At 43.0% G+C, this 22,758-nt stretch overlaps 1 protein-coding gene across 2 annotated transcripts in view; it reads left to right on the top strand.

Annotated features, from left to right (window-relative positions):
- The window catches only part of DAPK1 (death associated protein kinase 1), a 142,683-nt gene that overhangs the window by 114,384 nt on the left and 5,541 nt on the right, over positions 1 to 22,758 (top strand). For both annotated transcript variants that reach the window (XM_050945576.1, XM_050945577.1), the window contains exons 19-24: positions 1,325 to 1,402; positions 3,113 to 3,335; positions 13,425 to 13,613; positions 14,923 to 15,120; positions 17,575 to 17,713; positions 18,860 to 18,980. In XM_050945576.1, coding sequence (XP_050801533.1) covers positions 1,325 to 1,402; positions 3,113 to 3,335; positions 13,425 to 13,613; positions 14,923 to 15,120; positions 17,575 to 17,713; positions 18,860 to 18,980 — 948 coding nt within the window. The remainder of the gene's footprint in view (positions 1 to 1,324; positions 1,403 to 3,112; positions 3,336 to 13,424; positions 13,614 to 14,922; positions 15,121 to 17,574; positions 17,714 to 18,859; positions 18,981 to 22,758) is intronic.

Genomic DNA, 22,758 nt, shown 5'->3' with positions numbered 1-22,758 from the left:
AAAGCTGACCCTGTGTCTGCAGTTTTGAGTGTAGAAAGCTGCTTTACTGCACAGAAACTTGCCAGTGTAGAAAAGCCCTATTCTGCATGCACATATTAAATACTTATTCACACCTGAGAAAATTAGGCCCTTTTTGGATGCCAATTTGCTTAGCCACTGCTCTTCCAATATCTAGCTCCCTACTTTGTAAAGCATTTGTAAAGTTAGCTTGAGTAGGACAGCCATTTGTCAAAAAACATTCTATTTCCGCTGCATGTGTATATTTTCAAATACATGCTGTACTTCACAGCCAGAAAATGACTACTGTAAGGGAAGAGTAATGTTGTTCCTTATATTTCCCCTCCATTGGATTAGATGTCTCCTTCAGCCAGTAATGCCTAATCCATAAATGGCATATTCTCTGCTAACTAAACCTCAATTGCTCATCGTAATCCTTCCTATGACAATGCAGATTTGGCATGAAAAACTGCATGTGATGGAAATAAGGAGTGAAACCCCAAAAGATTTAATTTACCAACAGTTTTTTATAAACATGGCAAAGTTATTGTCTTGTGGGGTTTTTTTAAGACAAGTTAAATCGAATCATAAATAAAAAATTGTTTTGCCATCAAACACAGCACAAAAGCAGTACCATTAATATAGTCTTAAGAGAGTAAAGAAAGTAAGCAATTTTTCTTAAACTCAGTTCATTTTAAACTGCTGATCTATGAAACATGGGTAATTAAATGTCTTCAGCATTCTGCTCTTGATAGCTTTGCTTTTCCTTTAAAACTAGCTGAACCTGTTTAAATCACAAGCCCCATACACTGTTTTTTGAAAACCAGATCTAGTAGCTAATTCACCACTGTCAATGCTTAATGTTAATAAACATAATTTACCTGCTTTACATAGTAATAAATATGCTGATGCATGTCTTTCTAGTAGCCTTTGAAAACTGTATATGGTATGTAATATGTATATAGATATTTCTGCCATCCACTAACATCATGTATATTTAAATGGGAGAATGAAGAATGATCATTCAGAGGGGAGTACAGGCACTGCTCTAAGCCTCTGAATCCAAAGCATCCTGTAACTGTAATGTCAAGATACCACTTTGCAAAAGAGAGGCCATAGTTTTGAATTTTCTTATCTTTTGTTGGATGATTAAACAAACTAGGGGAATTACAGTTTAGGGGTTAATCCTGGCTGTTTTTTCTAATCCATTTGCTTCTGACCGCGATTTTATTCTGCTACTGCCATGAGCAGAACTGAGCTACACTGCACATGTTTTTCTGTTGCAGACGAAAGGAAGTGATTGCACTTAATAACTTGTCTTTAACAGGATGGGAAAACAGCAGAAGACCTCGCTAGAACAGAGCAGCATGAACATGTAGCCAGTCTTCTTGCAAGGCTCAAAAAGGTGAGAATGCATGGATATCTATTTGGATGCGTGGGGGGTTGGGTTTGTTTTTTTTTGGGGGGGACGCGGGGGGAGGGTTGACTGATGTTCTTGGTATTTTAAAGTTTGGGGTAGCATTTTGAATACAAATGATGAGAAGATTAAAACCTGCATTAGTCAGAAAGCTTTACAAAATAATTAGGTAAAAAAATATCAATTTGGCTGACTTGCAATATAGCTATAATGTTATATATAGAGAGAGAGTATGTAAGGTTTTCTTTTTTGTTTTTTTTCTCATAGATTGCACACAAAAATAAAGGGATCATATATCATGATTGTCCGAGGATCGTATCTCCCAGAGATTTCCCATGGGAAAATGTGGGTGCTCAGAATCTTACGAGATAGGACCCTAAAGCTGCAGTCTAGCAATCATATTTAATGAATAGCTGCCAGACTAAGAGGAACAAAATTAGATGTAATACTTCTGTTGAGGTTCTCATCTGAGACACTGCTTCTAGTATTAATTTCCTTTTTCTTAAAGATACAGACATCTTTTTAATTGCTCAGCCTACATAGTCACTGAAGCATGGGTGTAACTGTGAGGATGTGCCCCCCTGACTTCCAGTGGGAGTAGGAGAGGGAGGAAAACAGTTCCTTTCTCACCCCACCTTTCTGCATTTCTCTCTCAGGTCAACGTAGCTCTGGCATCATGGATGTGAAAAATCCACACTCTTGAGTGCCACAGCTCTGCCAGCCTAAGCCCCAGTGTAGAGGGAGCTATGTCAATGGAAGAATGCTCCATCGTTTGGGGAGGCAGTGTGCTTACAGCAATGGCTATAGGCTGTCTGCACCACAGAATTATGCCAGCATAGCTGCAGCATGGTAGCTGTGCCGCTATCGTCCCTGTAGTGTAGACGTGTACTGTGGTTCTTAATTTCTCCTCTACCCTTCCTCTCAATATTTGGGGCAAAATGATTCCACTGCAGTGATGTTGCACCAAAAACTATAGATATAATTAGGGCTTATTGGAATCTGTTCTCTTCTGAACATTTCTAGGGCTCATTTTTTTTTTAGTTTCATCTCTTCATGTAATAGCTAAGCCACATTTTACTGCCAGTTCCTAGGATTTATTTTGATACAGCAGGAACAAAGTGCAGTGTTTTACCTCCCTGCCTTTCTTTGCCTCCTACTGCCCCCTAACTTTATAACAAAATAACAGAGTATCTTTTTTTATACCTCCCTTTGGGGGGAAAAAAAAAAAAAGGGTAATGACGTTTCAAGAGAATGAGGTACTTTAAAACTTGCTTCTGTCCCCAGAAAGTAGCACAGTACTTTACACTGCTGTTCCATATTAACAATGCTATCTGAATTGTGACTTAAATAAAAACTTTCATGTGCCTTTCACCCAGTTTTATTTGAATTAAATTGTTGCAAGTTTATATTTTTCAGTAATGCTCAGAACTAATTCTACTTGTTCTAGAACAGCTGAAGTTAGTGCTGATCAAGCATGTTGGGTCTCTTCTATTCATGTCCATTTTAAGGATAGCAAATAAATTGATTCAGAACATAAAGAGGAACATTGCTAAATCCCTCCAATACACTTTGTTCAGGACAATGTATCCCAGAGTATTTTCAAACTGTGCTTAAACTGAAAATGCAGCTTTTAGGCTTCTTATTGGGATTTTTTTCTGCATGGTAGTGGATCTAATTTCTGCATTTTGTTTGATTTAGGATACACATAGAGGACTTTTTATCCAACAGCTTAGACCTACTCAAAACCCACAGCCGAGAATAAAACTTAAGCTGTTTGGACACTCAGGGTCTGGAAAAACTACTCTAGTGGAATCTCTCAAGTGTGGTCTAATAAGGAGCTTTTTTAGAAGACGAAGACCAAGGCTTTCCTCCACAAACTCAACCAGATTCCCACCTTCACCGTTGTCTACCAAACCATCAGGTATCACTTTAAGGCTTCTGGTTTTATAGCATTTAAAGTAAGAGAATAATTATTTCTATCTTAGTGCTTGTAACTATATGTGAAGCACTGTTGGCTTGATCTCTAAAAGTAAAGATTAGGAGAATGGGTCTTAGGAAACCAAAGCAGAGAAATGGTTTTTATTGTTGGTGCCTGCGCAGAAGGGTGTGAAAGATACAAGATTAGCCGGAGAAACTTTTATTGCATCAGTAGAGGACCTGACCACTTGTCACAACTATTCTGGAATTTTTTTGCAAATGTAAAGGTGTTTAATTCTGCATCCTGACCAAATTCTATATTTTGGCAAAATGTAATTGGTCATCTCTGGCCAACAAACATTTTCAGTAGAATATGATACTATCTACTTCCAGTCCTAAACTATTTGTGTGATATTCAACAACTGCTGCATTCTACCCTAGAAGTGGCTGTACTAAAGTAATAAGTGAATTCATCCCTGTTTCTCTCTCCTCTAACTGGGAGGTTGTTGGGGGTTAAAAGCTTTTTGAGGTTCTTGGATGAAAGGATGCTGTAGAAGTGTAATTTTATCCATTAGATAAGCTTTGTTTTTAAGTTGGTTCATAATTAATTGCATAATCATAAATAATTGGGTTTATCACTTATTATAATTTTTAAGTAATACCTGAACATATTAGGTAAAAGTACCAGTATATAGTAACAGCTTTCATCTTTACTCAACCTTCAGTCAATTTATTCCAAGGATAGGAACTCTGGTGAAAGAACAGGCCAAAAGGTTTCTGGCACAAAGATATAATATATGAATGGTCAATGAATCACTGAAAGAAGCTTTCACGTATTACACAGGAATTACTTAATGAGAGTGGAACGGAAATAGATAAGAAATTCTCTGTTCCATTAATCTCAATTTATAGACCCTTACACAAGGAGATTAAACTACGTATCAAGAAATACAAGCATGTATCTACTGGAGCTAGCACAGGAAGAAGGGGGCTGGGTTTTTGTTTTTCCTATTTTTTTAAAAGTTAGAAACCAGTGGGAATAGGTTTTCAAGATTAGACACGGTCATATGAACAAGAGAGATACGGGCCTAGGATTTTTTGAACATATTACCACAGGCTGTTGCATACAAAAACTCAGTCCCATGTAACCATATGAAGTAAGGAAAAATCTTTTTACTTTTTTTTTTTTAGCTACCCCAGTTCTGGAAGAAATTGCTTCATTTTATATACAGTACTATGTACACAGTATTGCCTTAAGTAAAAACCTAAGAATGACCTTACTGGGTCAGACCAAGCCTAGTATTCTGTCTTCTGACAGTAGACAGTGTCAGGTGCTTCAGAGGGAAAGAACAGAATAGGGGTATTAACGAGTGATCCAGCCCCTCTCGTCCAGTCTCAGCTTCTGGCAGTCAGAGGCAGACAGCATGTGGGGTTCTTCTTCGAGTGATTGCTCATATCCATTCCAGTTAGGTGTGTGCGCCGTGCGTGCACATTCGTCGGAAAACTTTTACCCTAGCAACTCAGTGGGCCGGCAGGTCGCCCCCTAGAGTGGCGCCATCATGGCGCTTGATATATACCCCTGCCGGCCCACCCGCTCCTCAGTTCCTTCTTACCGCCCGTGTCGGTCGTTGGAACAGTGGAGCGCGGCTTAGCTGACCTCCACTTCCCTAGCTACTCGTAGTTCTCGTATATAGTTATGCAGTTATAATCCTTTTATATATATATTTGTATAGTTATACGTTTTTTCTTTGCTAACATAGTTAGTTTAGTAATTGTTAGCGGGGTTCAGGAAGTAGCCCCTTCCCTGCACCCGGTGACGGAGCCCATGCACGGCTCACCGGGTTTTAAAATGGGCTCGGCCTGCCAGAAGCCGATGCCGAAGGGAGATCCACACGACTCCTGTTTGAAGTGCCTCAGGGAATCACACTTGACAGCTAAGTGCCCCATTTGCAAGGCTTTTAAGCCGAGAACAAAAAGGAGCGGGACTTTCACTTACCCCTCCACCTTTGGCGCCGAGCGATGATCAAGCGGCTGGCAGAAGCGCCTCCTCGGCACCGGACCCCGCCGGTACTGCCAAGGCCTTTCGGCACCGGCCGTCGCCGGCACCGAAGTCGACTCGGCGCCGCTCCCTTCCTCCGAGGTCGAGAGAGCCTACGATTCCTGCTGGTGCCTGACGGCTCCCCGGCACGCGCCGTGGTTGAGCCCCCTGCTCCTGCTGCTTCCGTGCCACCTGCATCGCAGCCAGAGAGCTCGTCTAAGTCGGATTGCCCGGCACCGACACCTGCAGAGGCACCGATGACATCGGCACCGTCGATTCCAGTCCCCCAGGGCCATTGAATCCGGTGCCTGACAGCTCCCCGGCACGCGCCGTGGTAGAGCTTACTGCTCCTGCTGCTTCCTGCCAACTGCACCGCAGCCAGAGAGCTCGTCTAAGTCAGATCGCCCGGCACCGACACCTGCTGAGGCACCGACGACGTCGGCACCGTCGATCCCGGTCCCACAAGGGCCGTAGAATCCGGTGCCTGACGGCTCCCCGGCACGCGCCGTGGTTGAGCTACTGCTCCTGCTGCTTCCGTGCCAACGGCACCGCAGCCAGAGAGCTCGTCTAAGTCGGATTGCCCGGCACCGACACCTCTGAGGCACCGACAACGTCGGCACCATCGATTCCAGTCCCACAAGGGCCGTAGAATCCGGTGCCTGATGGCTCCCCGGCGCACGCCGTGGTTGAGCTTATTGCTCCTGCTGCTTCCGTGCCGACGGCACCGCAGCCAGACAGCTCATCTAACTCGGATCGCCCGGCACCGACACCTACCGAAGCTCTGACGACCTCAGTACCGTCGATCCCGGTCCCACGAGGGCCGTCGAATCCGGTGCCTGACAGCTCCCCAGTATGCACTGTGGTTGAGCCTGCTGTTCCCTCCACGCCGGAGACATTACCAACGGCAAGGGATCTCATTGCCATGACAGAGTCGATGCTGCCTGACCCCGGCACCGCCGGTGCGGGTAATACAGTCTCTTCATGTGACCGTCCTCTGTCAGCACAGCAGAGCGGCACCGTTCATGATCACGGTCCCGCAGACACTCCAGATCCTGTCGGCACGCCCGACACCACTTGCAGTCCCGGTGCTGTTTTCCTCATCGGTACTGGTCGCACTCGCTGCACCGGTCGGTATCCCGTTCGCCGACCCGCTATCGGCACCGTTCCGACTCCCGGCACCGCGACAGGTACCTTGACTCCTGTAGCCTCTCCCCGAGCCTCGAGATCTCGGTCGACCTCCCGGCACCGTTCTGGTTGCGGGTCTGGATCTCGTTCCAGGTACCGGTACGCCTCCCGGTGCTGGTTCCCGGTGCCGAGTTGGGCAAGGTCCGATAGAGTCAGAGACTCTGCCTGTGCCTTCTTTTAGTACCTCCATGGCCATCCGGACACGCATCCGTGTCATCCCACATGCACAGATCTTATGCTCAGGACCACGATTCTGATGGCCAGCGGGCGCCAGCCCCGAAACCGAAAGAGGCTTGGCGAATGAACCTGTTTGGCCGCCAGGTGTACTCTGCAGAGGCCCTGCAGCTCTGGGTAGCAAAGCAACAAGCCTTGCTTAGCTGCGATAATTATAGCACCTGGGTGAAGATAGTTTAGTTTATGGAGTTTCTCCCTCAAAACTCCCGCCAAGAGTTCGCTGCCGTCTTGGAGGACGGGGGAAAAAGGGTACCCAGAGCGTCCCTCCAGGCCTCGTTGGACGCAGCAGACTCTGCAGCCAGGACTCTGGCCTTTGGTGTCGCCATGAGGTGCATCTCATGGCTTCAGGTTTCAAACCTCCGGCCGGAGCTGCAGTATGCCATTCAGGATTTACCCTTTGTTGGTAAAGGCCTTTCGCGGCAAAGACAGCCCCAGGCTGCCAAGCCTGATGGACAATAGGGTCCTAATGCGCTCTCTCAGCATGCATATGCCAGCGACCAAACGCAGGCCTTTCTGTCCCCAGCCGCCATACTCTGTGCCTAGCCAGAGACAGGACTTTGGCAAACGGCGAGGCCAAGGTGGTCGCAGACGAACGTCAGGACCCCTAAAGAGCCAAGGTCAAGGTCCCTCGCAATTAGCACTGGGATCAAAGACGAACCTTCCAAGGTGCGCCTGAGGGCGGTGTACCAGTCACAGGCCGGGATCCCAATCCCGCTTTCTCCTGGCGTGGCCCCAGTTAATTTCAGATCGCTGGATCCTGCGCACGGTGGAGCATAGGTACCACCTCTAATTTGTTCCAGCCCTGTCCCTCAGGGACCCCTCTCACGAGCAATTCCTCGTACAAGAGGTGCAGACGCCGATGGACAAAAGGGGCAAGGGGTTTTACTCCCGTTATGCCCTAGTCCCCCACTCGAACGCAGGTCTCAGACCTTCCTAGTCCTGCACGGACTCAACTGGTTTAGGATAAGGTTGAAGTTCCGCACGGTATCCCTGGGAACCATTATTCCATCCTTGCCTCCTGGGGGCTACTATGCCGCCCTGGATATGAAGGACGCGTACTTTCGCAACGCCATCTTCCCTCCGCACAGGAGATACCTCCGCTTTCTAGCCAACTGTCAGTACTTCTGGTTTACGGCCATAGTTGCCGCCTACCTTCGCTGATGTCGGATATGCGTTTTTCCGTATCTGGACGATTCGCTTATCCGAGGAGACTCTGAGACACAAACCACTCAGCGCGTGGGCATCGTCACGGTCTTATTCACAGGTCAAGGCCTGATGATTACTATAGAGCAATCCACTCTGGTTCCCACGCAGAGGTTGGACTTCCTAGGGGCTATCCTGGTCTCCTACCTAGCCGGAGCCTGCTTATCACAACTGCGGTTTTAGGCGATGGCAACAATCATCTGAGGTCTGCAGGCTTTCCCAACGACCTCGGCTCGTACTTGTCTCAGTCTCCTGGGTCCATGGTTGCCCGCAAGTTTGTAACCAAACACGCCAAGCTCCGCCTCCGTCCTCTCCAAGTCCGGTTCACCTCGGCGTACCACCCAGACAGGGAGCCAATGGTCATGGTAGTCACCGTTCCCTCGAGCACCTTAGACTCCCTAGAGTGGTGGCTAACTCCCTCCCTGGTGTGGGCAGGGATGCGGTTTCATCCGCCCCAGCCCTCACTGCCCCTGACGACGGACGTGTCATCTCTCTGCTCAAGTGCTCATGGTCACCTCCGAGCTTAAGGCCTTTGGTCTTCTCGGGAGCTGGCATTCCACATCAATGCCCCAAAAATGAGAGTAGTCCGCCTAGCGTGCCAGGGGTTCCAGCGGCAGCTGCGAGGCCGTTGTATCTCGGTGTTTACAGCCAACACAGCCGCCATGTGCTTCATAAATATCCAGGGAGGGACATGGTCCTCCCCCCTTTGTCAGGAGGCCATCTATTTCCGGGACTTTTGCGTGGCCCACTCGATGGAGCTGGTGACGTCCTTTCTCCCAGGCGTTCGGAACGTCTTGGCGCTTTGACTCAGCAGGTCTTTCCTGTCTTACGAGTGATCACTCTGCCCCATGTGAGGCATTCTGCTTTCCAGAAGCGGAGATGTTTCCTCACATAGACCTGTTCGCTCACCACGAGAGCAGAAAATGCCAGATGTTCTGCTCCTTCCAAGGTCTCTCCTCGGGATCGATCTTGGACGCATTCCTGATGCCGTGGAAAGGCCAACTCCATTATGCCTTCCCACTGTTCCCACTGGTTCATTAGGTCCTGCTCAAACTCCGCAGGGGCAGAGCGCGCATCATCATGATCACTCCAGAGTGGTCCAGGCAGCACTGATATACCACGTTGCTCGGCCTGTCAATAACAGACCCAATTACCCTGCCACCCCACCCAGACCTCATCACTCAGGGCAACGACAGGCTTCGTCACTCGGACCTGCAGCCTCTTCGCCTCACGGTGTGGCTGCTGCGTATCTGAGCCGGGGTGACAGGAAGCCTTCCACCTGGTCAACGTACCGGGCCAGGTGGAAGCGTTTCTTCTACAGGTGCGATACGCTCGATCTTGCTCCTGCTGAGGTCTCGATCCCCTCTATTTGGCCTGCCTCTGGCCTTCAGCGGCAGGACCTGGCGGTATCATCGCTGAGGATACACTCAGCAGCCATCTCTACCTTCCAGCCAGGCTAAGGTGGACGTTCCGTGTTCTCACGCTCTGTGGGTTCGAGATCCCTCAAGGGCTTGGAGAGCTTGCACCCTCGGGTGCGCCGCCCAGCCCCAACCTGGGACCTCAACCTAGTTTTAACCAGACTTATGTCTCCCCCAGTCGAGCCATTCACGACTGGCCCTCTGCTATACCTGTCTTGGACGACAACTTTCCTCGTAGCTGTTACATCGGCCAGACGGGTCTCCGAGCTCAGAGCTCTTACGGTGGTTCCGCCGTACACTAGGTTTCACAAAGACAAGGTGCAGTTATGACCGCACCCGGCTTTCCTCCCTAAGGTGCTTTCGGCCTTTCATGTTACCCACAGCTCAACGCAATGGGCACAACCATTGCACTCCTTGGACATCTGTGGAGTGCTCGCATTTATATTGCGCTGCCAGAACCATTTCGTAAGGTGCCCCAGCTCTGTCACGGTAGCGGGCCAAAGGGAGGGCTTGCTTGTTTTCCTCTCAGAGGATCTCATCTTGGGTGATGGCGGACTTCCGCACTTGTTATGATTTGGCTCATATTTCCCCAAGCCACATCATCGTACAGTCTACCAGGGCTCAGGCTTCATCTGCCACCTTGCTGGCTCGTGTTCCTACCCACGAGATCTGTCGCGCAGCTCCATTGGTCCTCGGTCCATACCTTTGCTTCGCAGTATGCCCTGGTTCAACAGTCAAGAGATGCTGTAGCCTCTGGCTCAGCAGTTTTCATTCTGCCACATTTCACTCCGACCCCACCGCCTACGTAAGGCTTGGGATTCACCTAACTGGAATGGATATGAGCAATCACTCGAAGAAGAAAAGACGGTTACTCACCTTTGTAACTGTTGTTCTTCGAGATGTGTTGCTCATATCCATTCCACAGCCGCCCTCCTTCCCCACTGTCGGAGTAGCCGGCAAGAAGGAACTGAGGAGCGGGTGGGCCGGCAGGGGTATATATCAAGCGCCATGATGGCGCCACTCTAGGGGGCGACCTGCCGCCCCACTGAGTTGCTAGGGTAAAAGTTTTCCGATGAATGTGCACGCGCGGCGCACACACCTAACTGGAATGGATATGAGCAACACATCTCGAAGAACAACAGTTACAAAGGTGAGTAACCGTCTTTTCCATCCACAACCATTTTAGCTAATAGCCATTGCTAGTCCTATCTTATGTGAACTTATCAAATTCTTTTTTGAACCCATTTCTACTTTTGGCCTTCACAGCATCCCCTGACAAGAAGTTCCGCAGGTGGACTGTGTGTTACATGAAGAAGCACTTCCTTATGTTTGTTTTAAATCAGCATATTGACCCCTAGTTCTCTTGTTATGTGAAGGAGTGAGTAACACTTCCCCCACACCTTTCATGATTTTATAGACCCTTAGTCATCTCTTTTATAAGCTAAACAGTCCCAGTTTTTTTAATCTCGCCTCATATGGAAACTGTTCCATACCCCAATCATTTTTATTGCCCTTGTCTGTACTTTTTCCAATTCTAATCTCTCTTTTTGAAATGGGGCAAGCTGAACTGCATGCAGTACTTAAGGGGTGGGCATACCATGGATTATGTAGTGGCATTATGATATTTTTGGGTTTATTATCTATCCTTTTCCTAATGGTTCCTAACGGTCTGTTAGCAATGTGGAGTTTACGAGGGGGGGGGGGTGTTTTGACTGCTATTGCACCCTGAGTGGATGTTTTCAGAGAATGATACATAGTAAATCCAAAATCTTTCTTGAGTGGTGATAATTCATTTAGATCCCATCATTTCTGTATGTATAGTTGGGATTATGTTTTCCAATGTACATTACTTCTCACTTATCAACACTGAATTTCATTTACTATTTTGTTGCCCACTCACTCAGTTTTGTGAGATCCCTTTGTAACTCTTTACAGTCAGCTTTGGACTTAACTATCTTCAAATTTTGCCACCTCACTGTTCACCACCTTTTCCAGATCATTTATGAATATGTTGAACAGCACAAGTCCCAGTACAGATTCGGGGGGGAGGGCACTATTTATCTTCCTCCATTGTGAAAACTGACCCTTTATTCCTACCATTTATTCCACTTGTTTCCTATCTTTTTAAGCAGTTACTGATCCATGAGATACTTTCCCTCTTGTGCCATGACTGCTTACTTTTCAGCCTTGGTGTGGGACTTTGTCAAAGGGTATCTGAAAGTCCAAGTACATTGTATCAAATGGATCACCTTGTCCACATGCTTGTTGATCCCCTCAAAGAATTCTAGTAGATTTCCCTTTACAAAAGCTATGTTGATACTTCCTAAACGTATTGTGTTCATCCATGTGTCTGATAATTCTATAGTTTCAACAAGTTTGCCTAGCGCTAAAATTAGGTTTACTGGTATGTAATTGCCAGGATTGCCTCTGGAGCTGTTTTTTTAAAAATAAGGTGTTACATTAGCTATCCTTTAGTCATATAGTACTGAGGCTGATTTAAGTGATAGGTTACATACCACAGTTAGTAGTTCTGCAATTTCAAGTGTGAGTTCCTCAGAACTCTTGGGTGACTACCATTTGGTTCTGGTGACTTATTACTTTTTAATTTATCAATTTATTCCAAAACCTCCTCTATTGATATCTCTATCTGGGACAGTTCCTCAGATTTGTCACCTAAAAGAAAAGACTCAGGTTTTGGAATCTCCCTCACCTCATCTGCAGTGAAGACCCATGCAAATAATTAATTTAGCTTTTCTGCAATGGCCTTATCGTCCTTGTGCGCTCCTTTAGCACCTCAGTCATCTAATGGCCTCACTGTTTGTTTGGCAGGCTTTCTGCTTCTGATGTATTTTAAAACATGTTTGCTTTAGTTTTTTGTAGTGTCTTTTGCTAGTTGCTCTTCAAATTCTTTTTTGATTTATGTAATTGTACTAGATTTGCCAGAGTTTATGCTCCTTTCAATCAGAATCTAACTTGCTTTAGACAGAAATTTTGTACTCCTATAACTAGCAGAGGAGGGTGATTTTTTTAAAAATCAAAATAGTTAAGCTGTACAACCCCCACTGTAGATGCCGTTATATCAGTATAAAGTTATACAGGTATAGCTATACCACTATAAAGCACCTTTTATACAGCTATAAATATAAATATAAAGTTATACAGGTATAGCTATACCACTATAAAGCACCTTTTATACAGCTATAAATATGGCCACATGAGGGAGTTGTAGTGCTTTAATAATGCTAAATTAAAGCACTACATCTGTTGTGTATAACAGGTGAACCCTCATTTTCACAAACTGTTCTGTTACTTCCATTATTTTGACCCTGCCTGTGTGTCTTTTAGGGGCTAACAGTGCTATAAGGGGAACCTAGAATTTGCCCTTCACACAATTAAACCTTACCTCTAGCACATCATTACTTTTATCATTGGGTAATATAGAAACTAAAATACCTGCCCAGCCTGTGGGTATTCTTGAGACCAAGCACGTTAGAAATTGTCTAATAGTTATTGAAAACCTGAACATATCTCTAACTTGGGGGAAAATCTCAGCACAGAGAGAAACTGGGGAAGGTCTCTTGAAAGATGTGAATCAGACACATTATACTTTACCTCTCTCTTTTTTTTTTTGTCTTCCTTATTCCCACCTCTTTGTGTGCTTGCTTTCTTACACTTCCGTGTTTCTCAATATCTTCCTCTTCCTTTTCTCTCCTCTCTCTGCCTCTCTTATCCCCTTCTTTTAAAGCCTATTATGCATAATTCAATCTCTCAGAAAGAGCCATTTTGCCAAGACAGGGTATTCTAAGGTACCGAATCAGCTCTAATGAGAGGTATTTTCTGGTTCTGAATCTTGGGCACAAACATTTTTCTCAGCTACCTGGGTACCTCAGATATCATGGGTGCCTCTGTTTGAAGAACAGATCTTTTTAAATTAAATTTTGTGCCCAGCACATTATTTTGAAATAATCTGTTTATAAACTCTTCATGGTTTATAATATTCTTTTTCATGACTCAGTTTCAGTGAGCATTACAAATCTTTACCCTGGCTGTGAAAATGTTAGCGTGAGAAGTCGAAGCATGATGTTTGAGCCAGGCCTTACCAAAGGGGTGCTAGAAGTATTCGTTTCACCATCTCACCATTCTCACTGCTCTGCAGATGACCAGTCTACGAAGGCCATCGACATTCAAAACGCCTACTTGAATGGTAATGAATTAATTGAATTAATGTGTGTTGATTCTATGTGACTGACATTGGCTTTACTTGTTTTAAATATTTGAATTTGAAATCTGCTTTAAGCATTACCTTGAACACATCCACTAGTTTAGTGTGCATATCTTTTTAAAACAGAGATTATACCTACATAAAGCCCTGTGAAGTTAAAATATATTTTATAAAGGCACCACATACATTGACGAGTTTGTGTATCATTTATAGGTACTTTTTTTTAACTACTCATCACAAAGGGTCTTGGACCAGGAGTGACCCTTTATTACTTGTATGTCATCATAGGTGTGCATGGCGCTTTGTGGGTGCATACTCATTAGACATGGTCCTTGCCAAAAAGACCTTGCACGTGAAACTGTTTTTATTCATCATCTTGTCCTATTGTAGATGACCTGATCTTCCCTCAAGTGAAACTCAAAACAGGGCTAATGTTTTACCTACCATATCAATTGTTCCAGAGTCAAATGGGTCTTAAACTTTTAATCTTGGGTCAGGAAATATATTTATAAATGCAACTTGACACATAATCAACACTTGTTATTAGTGCAGTTATTTTCTTTCAGCACAATCATGTAACAGATTTAGTTTCTAAAATGTACTAGAGCTGTACTGCAGACTGTCAGTAGAAACTATTCCATTGTAAAGATTCACAGCATAGTTGATGCTTCCAATTTTTTTATTTTTTCTAGAGTATTTATAAAATCATTTTATTACTTCATAAAATCATTACTAAGTAAAGATGGTACAAGTGCATATGCTTTCAGACAGATTAAGAGAGAGACTGTGAGAAGCTAACACATCTTTCATCAACCGCAAAAATAGATGACAGAAAACAACACACCATGGCTAGTGTTCTTAAGTGGTAATTAGGAGTAAGAGGTGATTCTTAAAGCCCACTCTGATTTGGCAGTAGTTTCAATTTTACAAACCAAAATGGACTATTTTCTGAATAACTTTTTATCTTATGTTTTTGATACCAGATACCATACGTCACAAAGAAGTAACTGGAGAAATGTTTAGTTGCATTTTCAGGGGCAAGAGAAGGAATGGCAGCTGTTTTTTCTGTAATGTTGTCTAGTGCTCCGTTTTGTTTTCTGAAGGATTTAATATCCATCATTTCTGTACAAAGCCAGGGCTCATTTAATCTGTAATGCACAGTATCTATGACTCCTGGACACTTACGTTTGGTTTCCAGATGTCAGCCCTGGAAAAACTTTGCCTCCAATATTAAAAGAACAGAGCTCTTTAAAGAAGTTTGACCTGTTTATCACTCTGTCACCTTTTACAGGAATTGGTGATTTCAGCGTGTGGGAATTCTCTGGGAATCCTGTATATTTCTGCTGTTACGATTATTTTGCTGCAAATGATCCCACCGCAATTCATATCGTGCTTTTCAGTCTTGAAGAACCTTATGAAATCCAGTTAAATCAAGTGACCTTTTGGCTTAATTTCCTGAAATCACTGGTCCCAGTTGAGGAACCCATAGGTATGCCATGCTGTGTGTCTATATGCTTTCTGTGGAGGAAAGAAAAACTTTGTGTTTCCCTTTAACTTTGAGTCCTATTGTGTGTTCATCTTATTGAAATCAACTTTAAACAAAGTTCAGTACAGAGGTGAACTTCTCCCTCACAGCAGAGGGTCTAAACAGGGCCATAAGTACTTAACCCTACTAAAATTGTTTAGGTTGTGCTTAAAGCATTGAGAGCCTTCGATGGTTCCTGAATTTCTCCCCAACCCCTTAAACTGAAGTTTTCATATCAAAGAACTACTTTGACATTCTTGTGTACTGTCTGTCTACATACTGGCTCCAAGTACACTGGTTCTTTAAAGCAAGTTTGGAAACATTGCTTAAATTCTGTTTAAACCCAACCCCAACTAAATTGGTTTCCAGCACTAGCTGGGTTGGCCAGTGTGGATGGGTCTAAATCATGTTAGAATTGTGTTTTAAAACTCTGCTGACTTTCTGCATGTGCTGCTCAAACTTGTTTAGCTGGAACTATATTTAGACTTTAAATGCGTATAACTCCTTTTAAGTGTTGGTGTGGATGGAGTCCAATGTTTGTAGTGAATTTTGCTTGACATCTGCTAAGGCTTTGTTTGGTTTTTAAATGAGATCTCTGGTTTAATACTCTAGCTGATTATGCTGTTTTTGGAATTGCTTGCAAGTCAAACCAATTGACTTAATCACTATATTTTTTTAAAAGATTTAGGTTACCTATTCTTGGTTTATACCAATTTATTTTAGCTTTTATTGCAGTGGAGCATTCATTTACGCACCCTGACAGTTTGATGGGAAAACCAAGCCCAGGGATCTGTCTTGGCTTCATCAACCAAAACTCTGGTCAAGCCAGTGTATATGATTAGACATGTATGGAAAAAGAAAACCCATGAAGTGATAAAATCACTGTGTAATCGCTTGGCAGGCATATAAAAATATTTATTTAGAGCTGAATGTTCCCTGCGTCCTACTGATATTTTGGCTAATATTAAATGCATTATATCAGAGCCCAGGTGATACTCTATATTCCTTATTTATGAACTCAGTATAGGTCTATGTTAGTTTGACTTCCTCCAGTTCAGACACACACATGCCTTTCAGTTTCATTTTGAGTTTTTAGGGGAAAAAAAGTTAAAAATAAGCATGTCCAGATCCAGCTGGTATGCAAGTAGTTGTGTAACAGAGAAAATGACGACTCAGGAGCTTGCCAAAAATTAATATTGAAGCTTTAAGTTATTTTATTTAATATTTCTGCAGTTGCTAGAATCCAAATTTGATTCAGCCAAATATAGAACTAAATTTTGTCAGTTCTTCTTGCAAAATGATTAGCAATATTTAAATAGTTATGTCAGTTCAACTATAGTAAAGTAACTAATAAAGTTGTTCAACTTGACCTTGCTGCTCATAGTTTATAAGAAATCCTTACACTTTTTGTTAGGATAGTTGATTAGTATACTATCCTCACAAAGTATATTAACAGAAATCTTAAAGCTTTGGAATAGTTTCCTAGCCAATTCCACTAGGGCCTTCATAAAAAGCCAGAAAACAGAGTGCTGGCTGCATTGTAGTACACTGCTTTGCAGGCCACGGGACACTAATTTTGAATCACTAGACATATAAAAGGGTATTTTTTTTGTGGCTTAAGCATAATGGATCAAATTCTGGAGACTTTATTCAGTCTTCACTCAGGCAAAACTGTTGAAGTTATTTGAGGCTTTGCCAGGATGAAGATGAAATAAAGACCACAGAATATGACACATTTTGTAAAACTTGACCGACAGTCTCTTCTTTTCTGGATAGTATATTAGAGAACAAGCTGTATAAATGTGTGTTACGTACTATCATCTCATTCATATGCCATTTGTATCTTTCTCTTTTTCTCATTCTTTTCATGGTATCTCCCAGGCTTTCCTACTTAACTCTCACCTAAATGAGAGTTCATTGTTTGTGTAAGTACTGTACAATTGCATTCATACCACAGTATGAATGTTGTAGATCATTTGTGTTCTGTTTACAGTCATCTAACTCACATCCTGTAGTACTAAAGACCATCCAAAGAATTACCAAGAATCTTTGCAAGTAGTTGCTATTACTGACTTACATGTCATTCCCAAATGGTTTCATAGTTTGTAGCTGATTTGTTAGTGTTTAGTGATGGTTATCACGTTAAAAGAAAAGAAATAAAGCCATATAGTATTAGTATTTTTAATAATATTGGGAAGGGAACGCCATCCATATTTATGGACTATAAACAAAATCACATCAACCAAACAGTCCTTAAATTACACACACAAGTGTGTAGATTGTTTTTAAGATGGCACGTGTACTCACAAAAGCGACCAGTATGTCAGGAACATAAAATTCATCTTTGCTTTATGGTACAGTAAAAGCACTTTTCCTGAAATTGTTGTACTCTGGGTGTGTATTTTTCTTTCTCTGAAGCATTTGGTGGAAGGCTGAAAAATCCATTGCGTGTTGTCCTGGTGGCCACCCATGCTGATATTGTGAACCTTCCTCGCCCTGTTGGAGGAGAATTTGGATATGACAAAGACATGTCATTGCTGAAAGAAATCAGAAACAGGTGAGAAGAGGAGCAGTGCATTTTTCTAAAATTTATATACAGTATTAAAATGTGGAAATGCCAAAGCTGGTGATTGATTTGAGGTGTTCAATATTATTTACAAAATAACATTCATTGATCTGTATGGGAGCAAAGAAAATCCAGTACTTTGCTTTGGTTGCTGCTTTATATTGAAAATGGTCTTCCAATATAGTTTTGTGCAAAAATGGAAAACACTTGATGGTTTTAAAATGAGTAGGTTGCCTCACACCTTTATGTTTAAGTATTGTAGGTGACTTTATTTATCAGTGCTCCAATACCTAGACACAATGGAGTTTCATCCTTTAAATTATGATTAAGATATCTAGTATACAAAAATTAATCACACAGATGTATTGTATATACAGTTTTCTAAAGAGCTGCATGGCAATATGAACAGAAAAGAAAATGAACCAACAAGTGTCTCTAGATGTTGGAAAGTCCTAATGCCAACCACTATGAATTGCAGAGAGAATAGCGCTGGTTTTCAGAATTAGCTATTTTCACGGACTAGTCTTCCAAAATAAACTATACACAATTCACAGCAATACCATGATATGGGGAACCATTCAGGTCTTCTGAGTAGAGGATGCAAGGAAAGAGTCTAGGGCTATATCCCCCAGATTGCTAGTATTACTGTGTTAGGGCAATATCCTGATCTAAACACATCTCATTGCTATGCTTGTAAAAGCAAATATAAATGTGGAAGTATTTCAGATAAGAACCACCAAGTGAGCTGAACTCATTAAAAACAAAGAATTGCTGTAACTTTTATAGCAGTGCATATAGCCAGTATGTCTACTTGACTCTGCTGCAATTCCCTTTATGTAATATCTGTGGAGGTCTTTTTTCCAGTGCTTACATGAAAGAGTAACTTTTACTTTCAACAATTCTGTTTATCTTGAATAAAATATTAGTTACTAATATACTACGTTTTGCTTTTGTATTGTGCATCATGTTCATATTTAACTTTTTACTATTCTTGTTCACTCCATTTGTCATGATTCCCTTAAAGCAAAAGAAAAAATTGTTACACAATTTAAAACAAATTTACAGTTGGGTAAATTAAAATAAAATTTGGTGTGGAACTAGAAATTAATAAATAAGTACTATCTCTTTCTCTCTTAGGTTTGGAAATGATCTTCAAATTTTGGACAAGTTATTTGTTTTGGATGCCGGAGCATCTGGCTCTAAAGATATGAAGCTTCTTCGAAATCACCTACAGGAATTAAGAAGCCAGATAATTTCTGTGAGTAGTTCACTGAAGGCCTAGGCTGGGCTAACTCTATGTGAAATTCTGGTTTTGCAGGAAACTTGCATGGGGAAGTTATTACAAGCCTCTTGCTTCTTGGGCGTCAGAGGCTGGGCACATACATCATGGAGTTCAGGAAGAATAGGTGCAGTTTCTTTATATGAACACACTCTGGTGGCTAATTCAGAGGCACTTTCAGTTGATAATGAGCCTAGAAACACTCGGGTTTGAAGGACATAGGAAGAAAGCATTTTTTTCTTGTCTTCAAAGGGACACTGTTAGGTCAAACTCGGCTGAAAATTGAGTTTGTAAAAATCAGTTTTTATAAAAAACTGTCCTTGATTTTTTTTTTTTAACTCCAATGGAAAAGCTTTAGCTTTTTTTTAAAACATATCCCTGTTGTATTGCAACCCAAACATTGCAGTGTCATATCAGTGCATGTGAATCATACAGTCTAATTGGCTAGAAATTATTGATTCTATTCTTATTGTCCAGTATGAGAGAAATGCAGGAAGTCACCAAGCAATATAAATATCAGAGAGTAAATTATATCTTTGTTTTTTATGATCAGAGGCGGGGGTTTGTAAGTTGGAAGGATTTTTTTTTTAAAATATTTGTGTGGCTTTAAAAGGTACTCAATTCTGCATTGAGTAGCATAGGGGCTTATTATAATTATTAAAGTTCTTTTAACCCTCTGAGTTTTTTAATGGTTACATTTCTTTATTAACCACAGGTTTCTGATAAGCTTCACAGTCTTTACATTACCTCAGTCCTAACAGCTCAGTGCCTGTTTTCTTATTTGATAATGTCTTTAAAGCTTGCAGTTCAATTACAGAACAGTTTTGCAGCCCCTTGTCCCTGAAATAAGTTGGTCTTTGTCTACACAGAGGATTTTGCTAAAGAATTCTCATTATTGCTAACACCAATTCAGTTGAATTAGTGTTAGCTTTAGTAGGAGCTCTAGAGTAGGCAAGTCTCTGGAGGCTGGACCTATTTTACCAGTGTGTCAGATTTGCGTTGTACAGCATGTTTAACAGACATGGTGATTGAAAAAAGGTCCAGTTACCAGATTCCCAGTAGTGTCCCCAGTATTGATATGGATAGATATAGACATAGATATGGATAGATATAGATATGGATTCTCAGGTCCTGCTGTTACTAATGTGTGTTCCATGGGCTCCAAGAGACCCTGACCCACCAATTCCAAGTAGTGAACCATGAAGCAGTAAGCTGTACATTTTCTCAGATAATGACTGATGATTTTTAGTGACTTTGATACATTATTGTATGTGTGATATCACACCTGGGACAGCTGCACAAATTCTAATAATAATGGGCCAACAATGCCTTATGAAAAGTTTGTGTCCTGAATGAAGACCCCAGAGAGGTGTCATAGGATACAGAGGATGATCTACCATAAACCACCTCCCACATTTAAAATGGTCAATCAGTGATTTCAAGACTGTATTGATGCTTTTTTTGGTGGTGGTGGGAGGGGATAAAATGGAAGAAAATATTTGTGACTTTCAGTTTAAAGCTGTGATTTCAGTTCATAGTTGACCCAGCTTTAGGACTTCAGTGACTCCATTTCTCTTAAAATAAATTACAGAATAACATTATAGACACTTCCAATATTTTGCTATGCAAGTAGATTGTGTGTTACTTAAAGAACGCCAGGGCAGAACTGTTATCTGAACCAATGGAAATGTAACTTCAGAAATATGTTAATCAGATATATATTGATAATTTTCCTAGAGTCATACTCTGAAAAATATATTCGCGGTTTCTAGCTAGGTAAAGGGGCAGTAGCCAAGGGTCACGTACCCAGTGGTAAACTGACCTAAATTCTACAGCAGTGTTCCCTTAGGCCTGATCTGCGCTTAAAATTTAGGCCCACATAACTACAGCACTCAGGGATATGAAAACTCCACAACCCTGAGCTATGCCGACCTAGCTCTTGGGGTAGATACAGCTAGGTTGACAAAATAATGCTGGGGGACATGGTGTTGCTCCAGCGATGGAAAACCTCTTCTGTTGGTGAAGGCTGCATCTACACTCCAGTTATGCTGGCATAGCTATGGCACCGTATCTGTGCTGTTGTTAATCTCTGTAGTGTAGACATGGTCTTAGTTTTGGTGGCATTCTGATACACATACTCACTCACTCACTCATGCCTGTCACCCCAATCGGGGTATGGGCCACCAAAACAGATCTCCAGAGTCCTCTATCCTGGGCCATTCGTTCTAACTGGTTCCAGGTATAGCCCATTTTTTTGCTATCAGCCTGAAGGTCACATCGCCAGGTGTTTCTTGGACGGCCTCTTTTCCGCTTGCCTTGGGGGTTCCACCACAGTGCCTGTCTGGTGATGTTAGTTGGCTGCTTGCGTAGTGTATGTCCTATCCAACCCCACCTTCTCCTTCTGATTTCTTCCTCTGCTGGGAGTTGACAGGTCCTCTCCAAGAGGTGGATGTTACTGATGGTATCTGGCCAGTGGATCTGGAGAATCCTTCTGAGAGAGCTATTTATGAAGGTCTGGATCTTCCTCATGGTTGTTTTGGTTGTCCTCCAGGTTTCAGCTCCATACAGTAGGACTGATTTCACATTAGAGTTGAACAGTCAAATTTTTATTGCCAAAGACAGCTCTCTAGAGCTCCAGATGTTCTTGAGCTGTAAGAAGGCTGCTCTTGCCTTAACAATCCTTACTTTGATGTCTGCGTCTGTGCCACCCTGCTGGCTGATGATACTACCTAGGTAGGTGAAGGACTGCACTTCTTCCAGGGGGCTTCCATTCAGTGTGACTGGGTTATTGCTAGTGGAGTTAATCCTAAGGATCTTGGTCTTGTCCTTGTGAATGTTGAGGCAACCTGTGATGACGTGGCTGCCACTACGTTGATCTTCTCTTGCATCTGCTGTTTACTGTGCTAAAGGAGTGCAAGGTCATCAGCAAAGTCCAGGTCATCAAGCTGGGTCCACAATGTCCGCTGGATTCCTTTCCTACACTCGTAGGTGGATGTCTTCATAATCCAATCGATGACGAGAAGAAAGAAGTGGTGACAACAAGCATCCTTGCCTGACTCCAGTTTGCACCTGGAAGCTGTTAGTAAGCTGCCCTCCATGGATCACTCTACAGTGTGTACCGTCATATGAGTTCTTGATCAGGTTGACCACCTTTGCTGGGATGCCGTAGTGCCGAAGGGGCTTCCAAAGGGTCTCTCGATCCACGCTATCGAACGCTTTCTCATAGTCAACAAAATTGATGTACAACGAGGAGTTCCACTCTATAGACTGCTCGACTATGATGCGAAGCGTTGCTATCTGGTCCGTGCATGATCTGTTCTGCCGGAAACCTGCCTGTTCATCTTGTAGCTGTGGATCGACGGCATCCTTCATCCTCTCTAAGAGGACTCGGTTGAAGACCTTCCCTGGCACCGACAGGAGTGTGATTCCTCTATAATTGGCACAGTTGCTAAGGTCTACTTTCTTGGGGATTTTGATGAGATATCCCTCTTTCCAGTCTACTGGAATCACTACTTCTTCCTATATCTTCTCAAAGAGAGGGTACAGCATTTCCACTGAAGCATCCAGGTCTGCTTTCAGGGCCTCTGCTGGGATGTCATCAGGTCCAACCGCCTTCCTATTCTTCATCATGGTGATGGCTTTTCTGATCTCATCTCTGGTTGGTCCATCGCAATTAATTGGGAGGTCCTCGTTAGCTGAGTTGATATCTGGTGGATTTGGTGGTTCTGGTCTGTTCAGGAGTTACTCAAAGTGCTCC

This window comes from Gopherus flavomarginatus, chromosome 3, assembly GCF_025201925.1.
Source record: "Gopherus flavomarginatus isolate rGopFla2 chromosome 3, rGopFla2.mat.asm, whole genome shotgun sequence".
NCBI classification, from domain to species: Eukaryota; Metazoa; Chordata; order Testudines; family Testudinidae; genus Gopherus; species Gopherus flavomarginatus.
This window is presented reverse-complemented; position numbering and strand designations above follow the sequence as displayed.